The sequence below is a fragment of the Odocoileus virginianus genome, chromosome 22 (genome assembly GCF_023699985.2).
Source record: "Odocoileus virginianus isolate 20LAN1187 ecotype Illinois chromosome 22, Ovbor_1.2, whole genome shotgun sequence".
Lineage (NCBI taxonomy): Eukaryota > Metazoa > Chordata > Mammalia > Artiodactyla > Cervidae > Odocoileus > Odocoileus virginianus.
Window position 1 is genome coordinate 43,333,752 of NC_069695.1, and position 21,527 is coordinate 43,355,278.

At 38.7% G+C, this 21,527-nt stretch overlaps 1 protein-coding gene across 1 annotated transcript in view; it reads left to right on the top strand.

Annotated features, from left to right (window-relative positions):
- Window positions 1-21,294, top strand: part of LOC139030420 (uncharacterized) — a 43,853-nt gene extending 22,559 nt beyond the window's left edge. The window contains exons 2-5 of the mRNA XM_070453034.1: window positions 18,361-18,600; window positions 18,637-19,009; window positions 19,982-20,085; window positions 20,174-21,294. Of these exons, the coding sequence (XP_070309135.1) occupies window positions 18,361-18,600; window positions 18,637-19,009; window positions 19,982-20,085; window positions 20,174-20,239 (783 nt within the window). The 3' untranslated portion in view covers window positions 20,240-21,294. The remainder of the gene's footprint in view (window positions 1-18,360; window positions 18,601-18,636; window positions 19,010-19,981; window positions 20,086-20,173) is intronic.
- The last annotated feature ends 233 nt before the right edge of the window (window positions 21,295-21,527 follow it).

A 21,527-nucleotide genomic window follows, 5' to 3' on the forward strand; every position in this document is an offset into this window, starting at 1 on the left:
CCAGGTAGCTCTTCATGAATGTATGTTTCAAGGAAAATCACTCCTCAAGAGAGTAGTTTAATATAACCAAATAAAATTTAGGATTATCAGCCAATAATGTGAGACTCAAGACCCAGAAGACACTCACCCAAATTTGTTTGGACTATCCAAGAAGGTGGACAGGCACAAGAAGCCTCTGCTGGTACCAAAGGTCTGGTTACTTGTAGAGTTCAGCTGAAGGAGAGAAGTTTGCTCTGTATCTCTTTGTTGGCCACCAAAACAATCAACCAGGCAACAAAGTGTAATCTTAAAGCTGAGAGTTATGTTTATTCCTGGACCTTACTCAGGACTATAGCCCAGATTCTCAGATACCTCTGAGGAATTTTTCCAAAGATGTAAGGGAAATACCAAGATATATAGGAGTTTACTGGAAAAGAAAAATGTCAAACATGAAAATAATACTGCTAATCACAAAAATAGACATCTCAACTTCATAATTTTAGTGGTTTTCTATGCATAGGAAGATCCAAGATTCTGGGCTTATTGAAATGATTCTTTTGAAATGCATCTTAACTGTGGTAAAGATGTGGGACTAGTGGTAAAGAATCCACCTGCTAATGCAGGAGGACACAAAGAGATGTGGGTTTGATTCCTGGTTCAGGAAGATCCCCTGGGGTAGGACATGGCACTTTACTCCAGAATTATTGCCTGGAAAATTTCATGGATAGAGGAGCCTGGTGGGCTAGAGTCCATGGGACCACAAAGAGTTGGACATGACTGGGTGACTGAGCACAGTGCTCACAAATTGTTGTTTATCAAAGCGTCCTAACTATCTCAGGCCAGTATCCTGTGTTTCTCCATCCTAAATCCCCCTCGTTTTCCTCAGGGTGCCACTGGAGTGGCTTCATTGGCTGATGACCTAGTGGCTGGCAACTTTTGCTGTTTGCTTGTTGAAATGACAGGCAGAAATTTTTTTCCCATCTAAAGATGTTCCTCTGTTTCAGATATAGAGAAGGGTACCTCTCAGATGAGAGTTTTAACACCTGCTTCAGGTGAAAGTCTGCAACTCCTTCCTACACATGCTTTTTCTTAAATTCCTTCAGCCTGAAATATTCAGTATGGCAAGGTACCCTATTTTGAAGTAGCATATTCTGAACCCCATCAAAACAGGTGATTTTGTTTCTGATGGTGCTACTGATACTTTGCTATGACTGCAGGCCAGGTGAGGGTGAACAGACTGAAGTGTTGGGCAGAGTTAAGGGGAGGCAACCATAGCCTACATCTTACCCCTGAATTTTTGGTCAGCCTTGTAGCTTCCTTTCTCTTCCACAGGTATTTCTCCAGGCCTGGCTTCACATTTCCCCCAAGAAAGTGTGACTGATTATCCACACCATGACTTCTCTCCTTATTGAGATAAGATTAAAACTCCTAGGGAAATCCACACTGCAGTCTGCACCCTGTTTGTGTGACATTCCCATTTTACTCTGAGTAGATTTTTTTTTTCATATATTCTTTTACAGTGAGGATGTAAATATTCCTTATTGTCATGGTCTGTGCCCAGGTTGAAAAAAAAAAAAAATCCTGACATGAGGCAGAATGAGGGGGAATAAAATTTATTAGAGTGGGACATGTTGTTAGAACAGTGTACTGACTCAAGGGAGAGCTGACCACCATTTTCACTTGCTAGGAGTCAATTTTTATAGCTTCAAGACAAATACAATTTCTACTGGAAGGATGGGATTAAGTGTTTTGTTAGGATGCTATGTGGTGGGCATTTTACCAAATATGGGATCAGAGAAATGTCTTGTTTAGATCTGGAGGCTCATGGCAATAGTTGCTCTTGGGCTTGGTCAATTTGAGAGATTTTTGTCCTGTGACCTTGGTATAGGGCTCCATATTTATCATCCTTGTGGGTACAGAGGTCAGTTCTACTGTTAAGGTCAGCCACTTTCCCTATAATTAATTCTTTAACCCCTATCTTTGAAATTGCATCAAGGATTTTTTATTTATTTATTTATTTACATCAAGGATTTTTTAAGATTCTCTTATGACTGAGTTGGGGATCTTCTAATATGTTAAACACTATCCCAACTCCCAGCCCATCTAGGGGATTTCTCTACAATTCTTGAAACATTCTGAGCTTTTACATTTTATTAGGATCTGGATAACCAAGTTTAATTCTTAGATTTCAAAACCACTAGGGTAAAAATCAACTTTTTAATTACAACTGTGCTTTGACACTTGACTGAATTCTCACTGTAGGGATGCTATTGAAAAGATATCTGGATCACTATGATTGACAGATGGATGGAGCTTCTCAGTAAGCTGCTTCCTTCAGATGTTAACAGAAGAACACCTCTGTCTGAGAAAGATGTTGCAAAAATGTCAGCTATGAAAAAATGAACTCCTGAGTGTGGCAGGGGATAGCATGTGACCTCAATATTTATACTGTGTGCTCATGATCATCAAAGCTCTCTCTCCTATTGTAAAACAGAAGAAACTTGACCTCAAAGCTATGAGATTAGATATAAACTACATGGAAAGTATTTTAAGAAACACAAACATGTTACAGCTAAACAATATGCTACTAAACAACCAGTGGATCACTGAAGAAATCAAAGAAGAAAAAAATATACCTAGAGCCAAATGAAAACTAAAGCAAAATGGTCAAAAATTTATGGTATGCAGAAAAAGCAGTTCTAAGAAGGAAGCTTAGAACAATACAATCTTACCTCAAGAAACAAGAAAAATCTCAAATAAACACTTACCTTACACCTAAAACAAGAGAAAGAAGAACAAACAAATCCTAAAATCAGTAGAAGGAAAGAAATCATAAAGATCAGAGCAGAAATAAATGAACAAGAGACAAAGAAAACAATGACAAAGACCAAGGCAACTAAAAACTGGTTCTTCGGAAAGATAAACAAAACTGATTAGCCAGACTCATCAAGAAAAAAAGGGAGAGGACTCAGATCAATAAAATTAGAAATGAAAAAGGAGAAGCTACAATGGACCCCACCAAAATACCAAGAATCATAAGAGAGTACAATGAACAACTGTATAACAATAAAATGGACAAACTCAAAGCAATTCATGGAAAGGTACAGTCTCCCTGGACAGAAGTAAGAAGAATAGAAAATATGTACAGATCAAACACAAACACTGAAATTGAAATCTTGAGTAAAAATCTCCCAACAAACAGAAGTCCAGGACCTGATGACTTCAAAGGTGAATTTTATTGAACATTTAGAGAAAGACTTAATGCCTAACCTTCTGAAGCTGTCCCTAAATGTCACAGAGGAAGGAAAACTTCCAATGTGAGGCCACTATCACCCTGACACCAAAACCAGTCAGATACCACACACACACAAAGAAAATTACAGGCCAATATCACTGACTGTGGCTCAGATGATGAACTCCTTATTGCCAAATTCAGGCTGAAATTGAAGAAAGTGGAGAAAACAACTAGACCATTCAGGTATGACCTAAATCAAATCCCTTATGACTATACAGTGGAAATGAGAAATAGATTTAAGGGACTAGATCTGATAGACAAAGTGCCTGATGAACTATAGATGGAGGTTTGTGACATTGTACAGGAGACAGGGATCAAGACCATCCCCAAGAAAAAGAAATGCAAAAAAGCAAAATGGATGTCTGAGGAGGCCTTACAAATAGCTGAGAAAACACGGAGAGTGAAAAGCAAAGGAGAAAAGGAAAGATATTCCCATTTGAATGCAGAGTTCCAAAGAATAGCATGAGAGATAAGAAAGCCTTCCTCAGCGATCAATGTAAAGAAATAGAGGAAAGCAATAGAATGGAAAAGACTAGAGATCTCTTCAAGAAAATTCGAGATACCAAGGGAATATTTCATGCAAAGATGGGCTCAATAAAGGACAGAAATGGTATGGACCTAAGAGAAGCAGAAGATAGTAAGAAGAGGTGGCAAGAATACACAGAAGGACTGTACAAAAAAGATCTTCACGACCCAGATAATCACGATGGTGTGATCACTCACCTAGAGGCAGACATCCTGGAATGTGAAGTCAAGTGGACCTTAGGAAACATCACTACGAACAAAGCTAGTGGAGATGATAGAATTCCAGTTGACCTATTTCAAATCCTGAAAGATGATGCTGTGAAAGTGCTGCACTAAATAAGTCAGCAAATTTGGAAAACTCAGCAGTGGTCCCAGGACTGGAAAAGGTCAGTTTTCATTCCAATCACAAAGAAAGGCGATCACAAAGAATGCTCAAACTACTGCACAATTACACTCATCTCACACGCTAGTAAAGTGATGTTTAAAATTCTCCAAGCCAGGCTTCCACAATAAGTGAACTGTGAGCCTCCAGATGTTCAAGCTGGTTTTAGAAAAGGCAGAGGAACCAGAGATCAAATTGCCAACATCTGTTGGATCATCGAAAAAGCAAGAGAGTTCCAGAAAAACATCTATTTCTGCTTTATTGACTATTCCAAAGCCTTTGACTGTGTCTATCATGATAAACTGTGGAAAATTTTGAAAGGTATGGGAATACCAGACTATCTGACCTGCCTCTTGAGAAATCTGTATGCAGGTCAGGAAGCAACAGTTAGAACTGGATGTGGAACAACAGACTGGTTCCATATAGGAAAAGGAGTATGTCAAGGCTGTATAGTGTCACCCTGCTTATTTAACTTATGTGCAGAGTACATCATGAGAAATGCTGGGCTGGAGGAAGCACAACCTGGAATCCAGATTACCATGAGAAATATCAATAACCTCAGATATGCAGATGACACCACCCTTATGGCAGAAAGTGAAGAAGAACTAAAGAGCCTCCTGATGAAGTGAAAGAGGAGAGTGAAAAAGTTGGCTTAAAGCTCAACAGTCAGAAAACTAAGGTCATGGCGACCGGTCTCATCATTTCATAGCAAATAGATGGGGATGCATTGAAACAGTGGCTGACTTTATTTTTCTGGGCTCTAAAATCACTGCAGATGGTGATTGCAGCCAAGAAATTGAAAGACACTTACTCCTTAGAAGGAAAATTATGACCAATTTAGACAGCATATTGAAAAGCAGAGACATTACTTTGTCAACAAAGGTCCATCTAGTCAAGGCTATGGTTTTTCCAGTGGTCATGTATGGAAGTGTGAGTTGGACTATAAAGAAAGCTGAGTGCTGAAGAATTGATGCTTTTGAACTGTGGTATTGGAGAAGACTCTTGAGACTTCAAGAAGGGTCTTGAGACCCTTGGACTGCAAGGAGATCCAGCCAGTCCACCCTAAAAGAAATCAGTCCTGGGTGTTCATTGGAAGGACTGATGTTGAAGCTGAAAGTCCAATACTTTCACCACCTGATGCGAAGAGCTGACTCATTTGAAAAGACCCTGATGCTGAGAAAGATTGATGGCAGGAGGAGAAGGGGATGACAGGGGATAGGATGGTAGGATGGCATCACCAACTTGATGGACTTGGGTTTGGGGACTCTGCGAGTTGGTGATGGACAGAGAGACCTGGCATGCTGCAGTTCATGGGGTTGCAAAGAGTTGGACACGACTGACCGACTGAACTGAACTGAAGGATACAAACAGCTGTACTCTGAAAACTATAAGATGTTGATGAAAGAAATTGAAGATGATATAAACAGATGGAAAGGTATACTATGTTTGTGGATCAAAAGAATCAATATTGTCAAAATGACTATCCTATCCAAGGCAATCTAAAAATTGTACCCAATTCCTATCAAATTACCAATGGTATCTTTCACATAAGAAGAAAAACACCAACAAAAAATCTTAAAATTTCTATGGAGACACAACGGACCCTGAACAGGAAAAGCAATCTTGAAAAAGTAAAACAGAACTGGAGGGATCAGGCTCCCTGACTTCAGACTATACTGCAAAGCTACAGTCTTCGAAACAGCATGGTACTCACATAGAAACATAGATCAATGAAACAGAATAGAAAACCCAGAAATAAACCCATGCACCAATGGTCAAGAAATCTATGACTAAGGAGGCAAGACTACACAATGTTGCAAAGACAGTCTGTTCAACAAATGATACTGGGAAAACTGGACAGCCACATGTAAAAAACATGAAATTAGATTACTCCTTAACTCCATACACAAAAATAAGCTCAAAATGGATTCAAGACCTACAAGTGGGACTGGACAATATAAAACTCCTAGAAGAAAACATAGGCAGAACACCCTCTGACATAAATCATACCAACATCTTTTTTGATACATCTCTAAGAATAATGGAAATAAAAGCAAAAATAAGCAAATAGACCTACTCCAACTCCAAGCTTTTGCACAGCAAAGGAAACAATAAACAAAACTAAAAGACAACCCAGGGATTGGGAGAAAATATTTGCAAATGATATGACCAATAAGGGATTAGTCTCCAAAATTTACAAACAGCTTGTGATGCTTAATAACATCAAAACAAACAACTCACTAAAAAATGGGCAGATAGCCAATCAGCACATGAAAAGATGTTCAACATCACTAGTTACTAGAGAAATGCAAATCACACTACAATGAGATATCAATTCACATCAGTCAGAATGGCTATCATCAAAAAATCTACAAGCAACAAATGCTGGAGAGGGTGTGGAGAGAATGGAATCCTCTTGCACTGTTGGTGGGAATGTAGATTGGTACAGTCCCTATGGAGAACAGTATATTTTTCAGTTGTGAAGTTTCTCTGACTCTTTGGACCCCATGGGTTTTGATTTAGGTTATGCCTGAATGACCTGGTGGTTTTCCCTAATTTCTTTAGTTTAAGTCTTAATTTTGCATTAAGGAGTTCATGATCTGAGCCATAATCAGCGCCTGGTCTTGTTTATGCTGACTGTATAGAGCTTCTCCATCCCTGGCTGCAAAGAATATAATCAGTCTGATTCTAGTATTGACCATCTGGTGATGTCCATGTGTAGAGTCATCTCTTGTGTTATTGGAACAGGGTGTTTGCTATGACAAGCTCATTCACTTGGAAAATCTGTTAGCCTTTGCCCTGCTTCATTTTGTATTCCAAGACCAAACTTGATGGAGATCAATATGAGGGTTCTTTAAAAAACTAAAATAGAGCTACCATATAACCCTGCAATCCTACTCCTGTGCATATATCCAGAGAAAAACGTGGCCCCAAAAGATCCATGCATCCCAATGTTCATCATAGCATTGTTACAGTAGCTGAGACATTGAAGCATCCTAAATGTCCATCAACAGAGAAATAGATAAAGGAGATGTGGTACTTATATACAATAGAATATTACTCAGCCATTAAAAAGATTGGCATACTCCCATTTGCAGCAAAACAGATGGATCCATAGAGTGTCATATTGAGTGAAGTAAGTCAGATGGAGAAGTAGAAATTTATATGACATTCCTTATATGTGAAATCTAAAAAGAAATGATACAATTGATCTTACAAAGCAGAAAGAGACTCACAGACTTAGAAAACATGGATGTGCCATGTGTGCCAAGTTGCTTCAGCCCTGTTCAACTCTTTGCGACCCCATGGACTTTAACCCATCAGGCTCCTCTGTGCATGGAATTCTCCAGGCAAGAACTCTGGAGTGGATTGCCATGCCCTCCTGCAGGGGATCTTCCTGACACAGGGATTGAACCTGTTACCTCCTGCAGCTCCTCCTTTGCAGGTCAGTTCTTTACAAGCTGAGCCACCAGGGAAGCCCCCAGGTGATGTACACACTGCTGTATTTAAAATGGATAGCCCACAAAGACCTGTTGTGTAGCACATGGAACTCTGCTTAATGTTATGTGTCAGTCGGAATGGGATGGCTCCTTGGGGGAGATGGTTACATGTATATGTATGGCTGAGTACCTTAACTGCTCACCTGAAGCTACTACAATATTTTTAATCTGCTATGCCCCAACACAAAATGTTTTTGGTGTTAAAAAAAATAAAATTAAAGAAAAGATACAAACAAAGAAGAAACTATCATCAGTAGATAAAATTGGATTTAGTATCAGGCCACTACAGGCTCAAGATTTTCTGATTATTTTTCTAAGGATAATAAGAGAAATAAATACACCAAGCTGCTTTTATAGTTTTTTTGTTTGTTTGTTTGTTTGTTTGTTTTTTTTTTCTATTTTGGAAAGCAGATCTCACAGAACTATGTAGTAAAATGGATTCATTATGGGGGAAAATGCCACTAAAAACAACAACCCTAGAATCTTCACTCTTGCCTTAAAATTGATCAATTCTTTCTTATTGTTTTCTTCATTTATTCAAGATCTCTCAGGGTTGAGAGCTAAAGAGATTTTATCATAATGACATTTAATTGCCCTGTTAAATTGTTAAATAATTGGTTCATGGTATAGGTCAAGATGTTTTACAATGGTTGTAATTTGGAAGCAGGCAAAAGCAAACATCCCTAACTTGTGGGATAGCTGACTAGAGAACTCTTTGTTTCTAAGCAGCCTTTCTATCAAGTAGAAATAACAGCAGGAGTGACTATCTCCATTGCAGAGAAGAAACCAATTATGACTCCATGTTGGAAACTGTTTCTTTGACTTGCTTTTCATTGCTTTTGTTATTATAATCATACTTAACAACTTGACTCAGAGGACCCTGCCCCTATGCCTGACTGTAAACTGTAAACTCCTCCTTTTATTATGTAAACTAAAGTGCTTTTGTTCAGTTCATAGATAATGTGGCCCTGTCCACCTGTGAATACAAAAGATTAACACACACCTTCCCAAGGCTGGTCATTCACTTGGAGATGTTTTGCAAGATTGAAGACTCTTTTACTTTACTTCCCCCACTGCCTCTCCTTTCTATTCTGCCTTTTGACTTTAGTTCCTCATTGCTTCTTTCTGACCCTAGAAAAGAACTTGGAATCCAGACCCTGAGGAGACGGTTACTTTGAGACACTAGTCTGCATCTTCTCAGTCAGCTGATTTACTGAATAAAGTCAAGTTCCTAGCATCAACACCTTGTCTTGGATTCATTGGCCTGTTGTGTGGTGAGCAGAGGGAGCTGGGACTCAGTAACATCCCCTCTTTTCTGTGACAGTAAATGACTTTATACAATATAAATGTTATTTGGGCCCCAATGGTTTAAAGTTTCTTTAAGTTCTTTCACAGTTATTTCTAACTCTAGACTCTCCTTTTAAAACATTTGCATATTAATAGTAAGTATTCCCACACTTCTGGAGGATATAGTACATAAATGTCAGGTGAGTGTATGCTCCTCGGTTCTTGTTTCACCACAACAATGATTTGGAGCAACGGACATTAAAGCCCTCAGCGCGTCACAGCTCTTGGGTCTTGGACAAACCGTGTCATAGTTCTTAGACAAATCAGTGTTACAGCTTTATTTTATTTAGAACATAGCAGGACAATCCATCCTCGAAGATGAGAGGAGAATGGAGGAGCATGCCAGCACGTGGTGGTGGGGAGGTGCGGTAGAGAGAGAGAAAGAGCATACGAACACAAGAAAGAGAGAGAGAGAGAGAGAGAGAGAGAGAGCATGCTTGACTCCTCATTTTATATGTTTTCTTCCCCCTGGGCCTGGCCTATGCAAATTGGGCTTAGCCAGGAGTGCTGTTCTACCTGAAGTCCTCACTCTGGTCCTCGAACCTTTCTTTGACCCTCCTTTGTTCTATTTTTGCTGGCTTTTCCCTTCCTTGTCTTTTAGCCACCACCATTTTGGACTCCTTTTCCCTATTCTAACTACCTAACATAAAGATATACTCACATTATAAATTCATCAAAATATTAATAATGAACATAATTACAGTTACTATAGCAATCTCATATATGAAAAAAATTGGGGCTCAGTCATACTAATTACTTATGCAGCATCAGCCATCTAGTATGTGGCTAGGATTCACATGCAGTTCTCTTGGACACAATAGGCTGTTAATTCACAGACCAAGCTTCCATTCTCTAGCTGTATGCTAGTCTCTGCTATAGTGAGTGTTGGTTGATTTTTCTTAATTAATTTGAATTTATTGTCCCTGTGATTACCTTTAAAATCTATGTGTTTAATAACCAACTCTAGATTTTTGCCAGCAATGGACATTGAGTTCCTTGAGAACAGCTGAGTATTACTATGTTTTCTATCCTGGGGTTCATTTGTGAATGTGAATGTCCTGCACATTCTTGTTAGGACACAGCATTCTTTAGAGGAAAAGACATCAAAGTAGGTGTAGGAATCTCTTTACTAGTGTTGTTTGATCTTTAGTCAGAGTTGATATCTAGGATTGTAGCACTCCCAGTTATCAGTAGAAACATTACAGGGACTGCTCCATAATTCTCCCAGTGACATTTGGCTTGATCAATCTGCTTAAGTTTACATTTAAATTGAATATCAAAAGTAAACTAAACATAAAAGTAGTACTATCTGTCAACTGCAAATTGGCATTTGCCATTGGCACTTGCCATCTTCCTCTACAAGGATTAAATCACATGCTGCTGCAGCTGCTGATTTTCAACAAACCCTGAAAGGAGTTCAGGATGGAAAGCAGAAATGAGGCACTTCGTGCTCTGGGAAAAATTGGCAGAACAGGTCTTCAGATGGATATTTTTATGAACTGATTTTATGAGTCCAGTTTTTTTTTATCTTCTCATATCCAGAAAAGCAATAGAATCCTTCATAGTGATGTCTGTTCCTCATGAATAGCAGAAATATTCTTGAAAAATATGTATTTAATTGCATGTACTCCCCCTTCACCAAATTCACATATATGCTGACATTTCCCTGTACCTCTTCAGAGCAGATTCTTAGAATTATCTGAAATGCTGTCTCCTGGGCAATAGTCCTCATTCTGCCCTCAAATAAAACTTAACTCTCAACTCTTACATTGTGCTTTTTTTTTCTTTAAGTTGGCAATCAATAACAGGTATACAATAAGCTTATTTAAACATAATTATGAGCCTGAATGTCATTCTTTTTCCACAGGAGCCCTTCCTGAATTAAGACAAGTGCCTTTCTCTTCTGAGCATATTTTTGTTAACAAGGAATGAATGCAATATTCAGTGGAATGCATTCATTTTTTTCCCTTCATGTTTGAAACACAAGTTGGAATGGGCAGCTGTCACAAGAGGACTTTTATTCCCAGGACATTGTCTATGAATTCATCTCAGGAATGTGATGGATCATGTGAAACATTACAGTTTATCTGTGGGGTAAGGTCTAGTGGGAATCCCCAAAGCAATTCATGCAGTAATGCTCTGGAAAACCTATTTAGGCCAACCTTGAATACATTCTATTTCTTTTGCCTTTGCCAGCTGCTCCTTTCTGAAGCCAGCCTTCTGTTTTCAAAGAGCTTATTATTAAAATGGAGCTAAGTACAGCCCAGTTTGCACCATCTGTTAGAAGAAGGATCACTGCTGATGTGTTTACAAACTACCTCATGCATTCTTATCACCAGTATATATTTTGGGAATAATATAGATATGTCTTTTCTTGATTATTTTTATGAAACATTTTGGGTAATAATATGGCATTCTGCTTGGTTAACATTTGGTGTAAAGAATCAATAGGAAAAATATTTAAGTTGTTCCTGGTGGCTGACATATAAGTATTATTACAATTTGTATGCAATAGCCAAACTGAGTGTAATCATAGCACTTTAGCATTTATGTATAATGTCTGGGTTCTAGGGACCTTTCTGGATCCACCTATATGATGCCCAGACATCAGTTTGATGAAAAGTCAACCATCAACATCCATATATTTTCTTATTTTAACAAAAGTATATTAACAATAGTCAAGCTCTATTTTTCCAGAAATGTGTTTACAAAACAATAGCCCAATCACATGAATAGTCTGCTTAATCAAAATTAATCATTTTATATTTAGATTATCAGTTTTGAAATTAATGTCTACTAAAATGTTGTGGAATATCATTAACATGTTTAGCAATCTGAAGACCTTTCCAAGGATCATTCTAAAGATACATTTAATTACACAGAATATTAGATAGAAATAAGAAAGTTATGGGAGTTGGGTTGTATTTATTTACTTTAGGACATATTCTGAAAGTTTTCTGTTTCTCTTAATGCATTTGTCAGATCAAGTTTGGCACTTGATTGTAAAAGCTAAGTTATATAAGAACAAAATCAGATATCTGAACTCTAGTTCAAGTAGATACATCGGTGTGAGAAAAATTCAGGTTTATCTTAAGATATAGGTGATTTGGAAGCCCTAAAACAAAACATGATAAACTGTATTCTTTGATGGTCACATGTGTTTATGAAAGATAGTAAACATAAATTTCCCCAAAGACAGAAACCAATGAAAAAAATTGTTGATGTTTTGTATATTAGAGATAAGGAAGAGAGATGCCTTACAACAGGAAATGCTTCTCTTGTTTTCTTCCTGTGTGCCTCATGCAAGTTAATTTAATTAACATTTTCAGGGAACTTATTCAGATATTCAGTTTAAATACAAGTTCTGTATAATGTATTCAAAGGCCTAATTTGTCTTTTGGAGTGACCATTCTTTGAATTATTGCAAGTCATTTTACTTCCAACAATGACAATCCTTCATTTTAACTTTAGGAGCATTTTACCATCCTTGTTCTCATGAGGTTTTATAAGGTAACTTGAGGTACTGTGGGATAGAGTTAAAATTTCCATGCATTGGTGAAAAACCAAACAAACAAATAAACAACAACAAAAAAAAGAGTCTCTAAATTCAGCATAGACAAGAAAGAAGTGTTTGAACATCCACCAGGTGAGAAAAAGGCATGTTTTGACTAGTCAGAGAGAAATAATTACAATATTACCATTCTAAGTGACCTAGAACAATGACATTTGGCATTAAAATGGGTTATGCATGTCTTCTTCTTCAAGTTACATGTTAGGTTTTTTTATGTTATTATTTTTCAACAACACTTTGATAAACAATTATTGTAGTTAATACTCTCCTCACTGAAGTGGCCACTGCCTGTGGTGCTCTTCCAAATGGGAGAGTCCTGCCTTGGCAGCTCATTTCACTCACAGCAAACAGCATGGGGATGTCTCTCCACCACTGCATCAGAGTCCAAGGTCCCCATTTAAATACTTTTTTTTTTTTTAAGAGGTTTTATTCTCCCTGTTGTAAATAAGAGTCTTCTCATCCTTCTCTTTTATTAGAATATTTACTTTAGAAAACTTGTAGGTTCTTTCACTGTCTCTTTAAAACGTATGTAAATCTTTCTAGAAACAAAATAAGCCTCTTGCCAGTTTTATAACTTAAGAATGCTTTTCTTAAGGGTCTGGGATATATCTCTTTGAAAAGTAAACATCAATTTTAAGAGTACCCCTATTTTGCAGTTTCTGTGGGACAGGAAGAGCCTAACTTCAGTGGATACCTGGCTCCAAGTTGAAAAAATACCTGTTGTCCAAAAGATATGAGAAATTTGTTTTTCCTTTGTATAAACCAATTAAAAAACATGGGTGGTCACTCCAATTGCCAGGTGAATTTAGGTAAGCATGTGTGTAATAAATGGTGCTATTGTATTCTCTTATTTGAGGACTAACTACTGTTTATTTAGAGAACATGTAGGTAGTGGGTATTATCTACCTGGTTATAAATTTATAAGACTTCTATTTTTCAATCTCACAGAGGACTGCCTGTGATGTGCATGACATTCTGGTTGAATGATTATTCAATAAGCTATTTTCTTTCTCTGTAACTATTCTGGAGAGGTTTTGTGGGTTGGGAGAAAATTTTATTTTTAATTAATAACTTCTCCAGCTATTTAACATGTAACTCTGGGGCTCTGTGAGGAAACATCTTCATTATATGATGAAATAAAGTGGTAAGAAACAATTCAGGTCAGAGTAGGCACTTTTCTTACTCCAACCGAAACGGGACTCTTGGCTGACTGGGGAAAATTCTGGGTGGAGGTACTAATTCCCACTTAAGTGAAAATGGCAGTACTGACTAGCAAGTTGTCCTCAATTTGATCCCTTCCATGGACATTTTTTAAATGTTCCTCATATGTGACATCCACTCATCTACTTGTCTAGGCACTTACCAGGCTGTAGACTTTATTTCAGAAGAACTCTTCTGGATTGGTTTCCAGACTTCTGGATCTTTTTACTCAAGACTAGCACCTGTCTTTATTCCACAAGTGATGTCAAATGACTTCAAAGACAGTTAATAACCAATTAAAACAGAGCTCAAACCCTTAGCATCTTGATTTTTTGAGGCTTTTCTGTTCAAAATTCAATAGGAATGAAGATAGTAAGGTAGTGTAATGGCAGTGTTGGGAAGGATAGGGTGTTTCTCCAAGTACATATACATAATACACAAAATTAAGCAACATTGAAGTGTTCATATTTCAAAAATATTTTAATTTTCCAACACTTTTCCAAGTGAATTTAGTTTATTGCCTAACATTACCTGAATTTGCACCTGTCTTTTGGAGCAAATTTATGCTTTCTAATTCACTTAGTCAAGATATGGTTTCTCCTCTGTAATAGTGCATCTTGAATTCAAGTCTTCTCACAGATTTGGGCATTTCTTTGTCTTGATTTTCTATCTTGACGTGTCCCTTCTCACCCCAAAGTGACATAAACATTAAAAGTCTCTGAATTATTTAAGCCAATAAAGTGACATAAACATTAAAAGTCTCTGAATTATTTAAGCAATATGGGTAAAGTTTTATTTTATTAAATGTTTTCCAGTGTGTGTGTTTTAATTAACACTTAATAGACAGGAGGTGTAACTTCTTTGCATCTACCTCCAGGCTGCTTGATTTCTCAGTTTTGCTTTGACGTTTTCCCAACTATGGATTGGGCACATTCTTCTCAATGTTTTCAGGAGCTAGCACCGGAAGGGATGAGTGATAGTCTTCAATCATGACACCATTAAGTATTAACTTGACCATTCTGTGCAATGCTTTTACCTTTTTTTCTACATGCTGTACACGCTATAATAATAATGTCAATGTAATATACCACTGAGCTGTAACATTATACAAAGAATTAGAAAAAATTTATATACATTATTTGACTCCTAAAACCATATGAAAAAAAAAAAAAAATCCTATTTGCATCTCTATTTCCAGAAAAGAAAGAGGGTTAGTAAGTTGGAAGAGCTTAGCCTTGATTACATTAACTCCAGAGCTGAACCTTTTAGTCACATTGCTAAACTTCTGTAGAGTTTCTAGTTAGTTACTAACCTTATTTTCAAAGGATTCAAAATAGCACAGTTCCACTTTTATGTACAGGAAGCTGAGTCAGTACTGCATGGTAATTAAGAACATAACTTCATTGTCTGAAGGCCTGCGCTTTATTCTATTACTGTTATGCTAGTATTAACAAGAGAGTTAAAAATACTCCCTAAGTTTGGTAAGGAAATATTTACAGTCCAGGATATGTGGGTTTCTAACATGATATATTCTTTCTCTGGACTGTTATCACAAAAGGGACCATTTTGTTCTTTACAGACATCCTAACCCACTAGGTCCATCCATGAACTTAAAATCAGTAATTTGAAGAACAAAATGAATTCAGCTTGTCTAAAAAGAGACCAATTTGAAACCAAAATATGAAATTATTTCAAAACAATATCAATGGAGAAATAGACCTATGATTTTGCAATAGTGAAATTCAACTATTATGTCATTTTAGTTAACCCACTTTTTGTCACCATAATTTTAGGTTGTCAGAACCTATTCCAAGGATCTTGGCACTCCAAATAACAGCTTCAAAGAACAAAATGTTTAAATTCCCAGATATTGAATAACACTGAGTAATAATCCTTAGTAGGTTATTGTTGGAATCTGACAGAGAACGGATATCAGTCAAAATGGAAAGAAAAAAGAAAATTAGCAAAGTTCATGAAAGCAAGAATTTGATAGACACTCAGGGCCTTTATCTATTAGCGCTAAGAAAAATAACCCATCTGCCTAATACAATGGCCACCCCTTAGCAAAATGCATCCTGGGTTTGAACTGCAAGATCTCTTTAATACCTTATAGAGTTTTTGCTATACTTCATTTATAAACATAAAACAATAAGCATACTGGCCTGGAGAAAAGTTCATTTTTTTTTTTTTTTGCAAAACTGCTTTTTAATTCAGGTATGACACAAAGCCCCAAGACTTAACTTTTCTTGGTAGATATTTTCGATCTATTTATCATGGTCACAACATGAAGCAGTTTCTGATTTATGTGGTGAGCTTCAGACTTTTGGTATTTTCTTTCTCAGCCTCCATCTATCAGGAAGTGGGTCTGAATCACATTTAACACTAATACGGCACTGTCAATAATGCCTAGTACCCAGGATGCATAACAAGAAAGCCCCTGGAAGATATAGAGAGTTCAGGATGTGAGCTGGAAGTCTAAGCAGCCTAAATTGATTTTTCAAGTTTATGGTGTTTTTATGTATTTGGAGCAAAATAATGCAAGCTGTTGAATCAGGAAAAAACAGAGATTTCATGTATAAAGGGAGAATTACAGCAAAACTCCATGGTTTTGGTACTGTTTTGGCAAAAGGCCTTTAGAACGTTTTGGTGAGAGAGAAGGGCTTCCTCAGAGGTCTGTATCAAGCAGACCATTAACCTCAATATCATCATATTCCCATTATCTGGTACAGGGCCTGCATATTAAAGATATTGATAAAAACAGAGTGGATTAACTCAAAATCAAGTCCTTGTATAGTTATTATAACCCCTAGGTCCCTACTAGTGCCATATCATTATTTCACAGCCACGCTTTACTTAAGGTGTCAAACTAATTCTTATCTAGTTTCCCATTTTGGGTAGGGGAGTTGTGTTACGCCTAGACTCTAGCTGAAGTTATTTTGGCTGAAAAAGACACAAAACAAGTTATACATTTGTGTTTGTGTGCTCAGTCGCTTCCATCTTGTCTGACTCTTTTTGACCCTGTGGACTGTAACCTGCCAGGCTCCTCTGTCCATGGATTCTCCAGGCAAGAATACTGCAGTGGGTTGTCATTTCCTTCTCCAGGAGCATTTCCCAAACTGAGGATTGAACCTGTATCTCCTGCATTGCAGGCAGATTCTTTATAGCTGAGCCACTTGGGAAGCCCATATTTGTAACTGGGTATAAACATATTTCCTGAAGCCTAGCCAAATACTCCTCATGACATTGCCCTGTATCTATGCATATGCTAGAAACTAGATGCTCAGTAAACTTGGTGACAGGTTTAGACAAGTGTAATGAAAAACTAAGTAGGGCTGTCATGTAGCTGCTAGAGGGTTTATAACAAACACTGTCTAAAAACCATTTGTTTATTGAACAAATGTTTACTGAAGACATACTATATGTCAGGCACTAGACTGAAATCTAATCTTGACACTGGGAGCTCAGGGTATTAAAGTAACATCCAGATTAATAATTATGACCCAGAATGGTGAAGTTATGCTAAAACATCAGAGAAGACAGAGGACAGAGTAAGCAAATGACATGGGAATTTAGAAAGAGTTGCTTAATCTGTCAGTCATGTCCTACTCTTTGCAACCCCATGAACTGTAGACCACCAAGCTCCTCTGTCCATGGGATTTCCCAGGCAAGAATACTGGAGTGAGTTGCCATTTCCTCCTCCAGAGGATCTTCCCAACCCAGGGACTGAATCTACATCTCCTTCATTAGCAGGCAGATTCTTTACAGCTGAGCCCCAAGGGAAGCCCAATAGACACATTCAGTCACTTTAGTTCAGTTCAGTCGCTCAGTCATGTCCGACTCTTTGTGACTCCATGAACCGCAGCACACCAGGCCTCCCTGTCCATCACCAACTCCCAGAGATTACTCAAACTCATGTCCATAGAGTCAGTGATGCCATCCAGCCATCTCATCCTCTGTCATCCCCTTCTCCTCCTCCCCTCAATCCCTCCAAGCATCAGGGTCTTTTCCAATCAGTCAACTCTTCCCATGAGGTGGCCAAAGTATTGGAGTTTCAGCTTCCGCATCAGTCCTTCCAGTGAACACCCAGGAGTGATCTCCTTTAAGATGGACTGGTTCGATCTTCTTGCAGTCCAAGGGACTCTCAAGTCTTCTCCAACACCACAGTTCAAAAGCATCAGTTCTTCGGACAAACTCAAATAAATGGACATTGCAAAATAAATTGATCTGTACTTTTCAAAAAATGTTGATGTCATGAAATTCTAAGTCAGAATAAAGTACTGTTCCCTACCAAAGAGAGATGACAACTGAATGTAAGGGTGACAACTGGAGTAAGGCCCAACACCATATTTTCTGTTGCTGAAAAAAGACACTGGGGCAACTGGCAAAATCTGAATCATTTGATAACTGGAGTGTGGTAATAAAAAAAAAATAGAGAATGACTTTGTTTTTAAAGAGAGACTATAAAGGGGAATAGAAAGGAAAGATTACAAAAGAGTGAGAGGAAAAGAGGAATAAAGTGAGGAAAAGAGAGAGGAAGGGAGAAATATTTTTTTTAAAAAAGGAAGAAGAAAAGGAAAATCCTCCAAAGAGAGCCAATCCTCCCCACAGGGCATCTAGCCAGGGGCTCGGAGGCGGCGGCCCCTGGGGTATTGCGCCGCTGCTCCTCTTCGGGGCTCAGCCGCCTCTCGCCCGCACCCTCCCACGCGGGGCGAGCCTCGCGGCGCGGACCGCCAGGCCTCCCGGCGTCTCAGAGAACCGCGGCGAGGGCGGTGGCAGCGAGGCGCTGCAAGGCGACAGGCGGGCACGGGAACCCTGTCTCCACTTCGCTTAATGGCAGGAAACAGGCACCGCAGACCGCGTTGCCTGGACCTGGGTGGGGCTCTGGCGGGAAGGGGCGGTGGGAGCGCGCGGCACCGCCCCGCGGCGGTTAGGCGGGGCGGGCCTGCTCCGGGGCGGGGCCGAGGCGGCACGCGGCAGGGTGGCCGCCATCTTGGAGAAGGGCAAAGAAGGGCAGTCGCGGCCTCAGGAATGTGCCGCGCAGTGGCCTGAGGGCTGCGTATTGCTGGGTATCACTCGGCAGACTCCAAGGGAAACTCCTGAAATCTGGTTTATCCCTTTACAGTGCGAGAGGTTCCACAGGTCGAGACCGGAAGAGTTCAAAAGAACAAGCGTAAAGAGACCTCAAAGTTATCTCTGGGCAAATTTAGAAGGTAACAGTAGTCTTTGGTTTCTGCCTACCTCATCTCCTCGACTCTTCTCTTGGTGGTTTTTTTTTTTTGGCCAATGGCAACTCTTTTGTTTGGTTTCCTACTGGAACCCCTATGGAGTGACTTTTCCCTCCACTCGATCAAGTCTTCCCTCTATTTGAGTGGCGTCTGCTGGAAAGGGAGAAAGAAAGAGAGGGGAGAACGGAGTTTGATAGCCAAGAATAAATACAGTAAAAGATTAATATTTGAAACTATTTGAGTGAAGGATATTTTGTAATAAAGAATCTAGCCCAAAACCCACTGAAATGTTATGAAGTAATTAGCCTCCAACTAATAAAAAAAATAAATTAAAAAAAAAAAAAAAGAATCTAGCATTGCTCTAAGAGAGAAACTGTCTTTGCTTTCAGCCTTGTGGAGGCACAGTATGTCATACTGTTAGGGGAAGAACACTGACTGAAACCCTTCGCCCTGGCCAGGTACCATAGTAACCACTTGCATGAGTTGTTTTAGGACAGGAGGTCCTGGTAAAAACAGGGAGCTAATAAGCCACCACCAATGGGAAGAGTTAGGGGAAGGTCAAAAGGAGACACCACATGTCCAACCACCTCTCAGAATACTTCTCACTGTCATCCATCTTGGTTGAACAAGGTGTGAACCACCAGGAAGGACTCTGAGTCAGAATGATTGGCTAAAGACAACCCAGAAACTAATCCCAGCACCATAAAACCCAAGAGTGTGAGCCACGTGGCAGAGCAGTCCTCCTGGGTTCTCTTACCCTACTGCTCTCTGCTCATCCACCCTTTCCCAATAAAATATCTTGCTTTGTTAGCACATGTGTCTCCTTGGACAGTTCACTTCGGAGTGTTAGACAAGAGCCCAGTTTTGGGTCCTGGAAGGGGTCCCCCTTCCTGCAACAAATGGCGACTCTGGAGGGTCTCTGCTGCAACTGACATCCTGACCATTTGGGGTACTCAGGAACCAGCTTGCCCGCTGATGGACCAGACCCAATGGCTGTAACTGGGACGATTTTGTCCCTGGTCTCTCCTGACACAGACAACTGGCCAGAGTGCCCCGACCGGGTAAGGAACAAGAGACTTTATTGACCTCTCTCCCCTTCCCTCTCTCTTTCCTCTCCTTAACCCTTTCTATCCTACCCTTTTTTTGTAGTCGCCTGGTCCTGGATGTAGGAATCTGGTCAAAGGGCCTCAGCCTGAGCTGAGGATTGGAGACTGATCACCTCTTCTTGGCAGAGAATTCAAATTTTGGTTTTGGTCTGGTCTGGTCTGGTCTTTGAAATGTTTGAAGACCTGAGGTATTTTCGTTTACTCTGTTAGTACTTGGATATGAAGTTCTGTGTCTCTATAGGAAATTTTCTGAGAGACTGTAATGTTGTATTTAAGGGAGTGTCTGATGAGGACTGCCAGGTCTGTGTGTGTTTTATACTCTGTGTTCTGTGTAGTGATTTGTGATGGCCATTTTGCTTTGTCTAGCTACCGTTTGGTTTAGACCTGCCATCATTTTGTTAGAACTTGATTTTCTTTCCCTGTACCTTGAGACCAGCGCTCTCAGGAACACTTATCTAGACCATCTCTAACTCCCAAGACTGAGGAAAAATGAGAAATTTTTATTTTTTAATTTAAAATTTTAAAACTTTTATTTAAAATTTTATTCTGTTATTTCTATACTAGTGAATTTTATATTGTAATAGGTAATTCATGACTAACTAAGCTTTGAAAATGAAGCTAGATCTTGTGTTGTGTCTGTCTGAATATGTCTCCATATGTCTTTGTCTCTGGATAATATTTTTGAGATTAATTTGTAAATGAGCTCTATTTAATTGGCTTAGAAAAATATAAGCACTTACAAATGAAACCATTCTAAATTGAACAATGAATTCCAGGTTCATGTGAACTGGAAAATATTCAATATTAAATACCTGATATTAATGTTTGTTGATCTAACTAATATAGACATGTCTTAGAGTAATTAACATTAAGTAGAATATTTTCATTGTACCTAGGTTTAATATAAGTTAAATATTATTATATCTGTTACAAGTTTGTCAACAAGGAAATTACCTCAACTGAAGAAAGTTCTAAAAAATGTAAATGACATATGAGCTTTTAGATAAGCTCTATTAAGAATAATTATGCTTTAGGAATGTCTCTCTAAAATAGTCTCTCCATATTGGTGTAACTTACATCTCTAAAGGTTGTGCTAAACTAAGTGTTGAAAGTCTATTGAATAGCTCGGTCATTTCCAAATAAAATAAGATTTTGAAACATTTACTGCTAAACACTAATTTAGTAGCTCAGAGGGTAAAGAATATGCCTGCAATGCAGGGGACCTGGGTTTGATTCCTGGGTTGGGAAGATCCGCTGGAGAAAGGAATGGCAATCCATACCAGTATTCTTGCCTGGAGAATCCCATGGTCGGAGGAGCCTGGTAGGCTACAGTCCACAAGGTCGCAAAGAGTCGGACATGACTGAGTGACTTCACTTTCTTTCACTTTTCTTTCTTT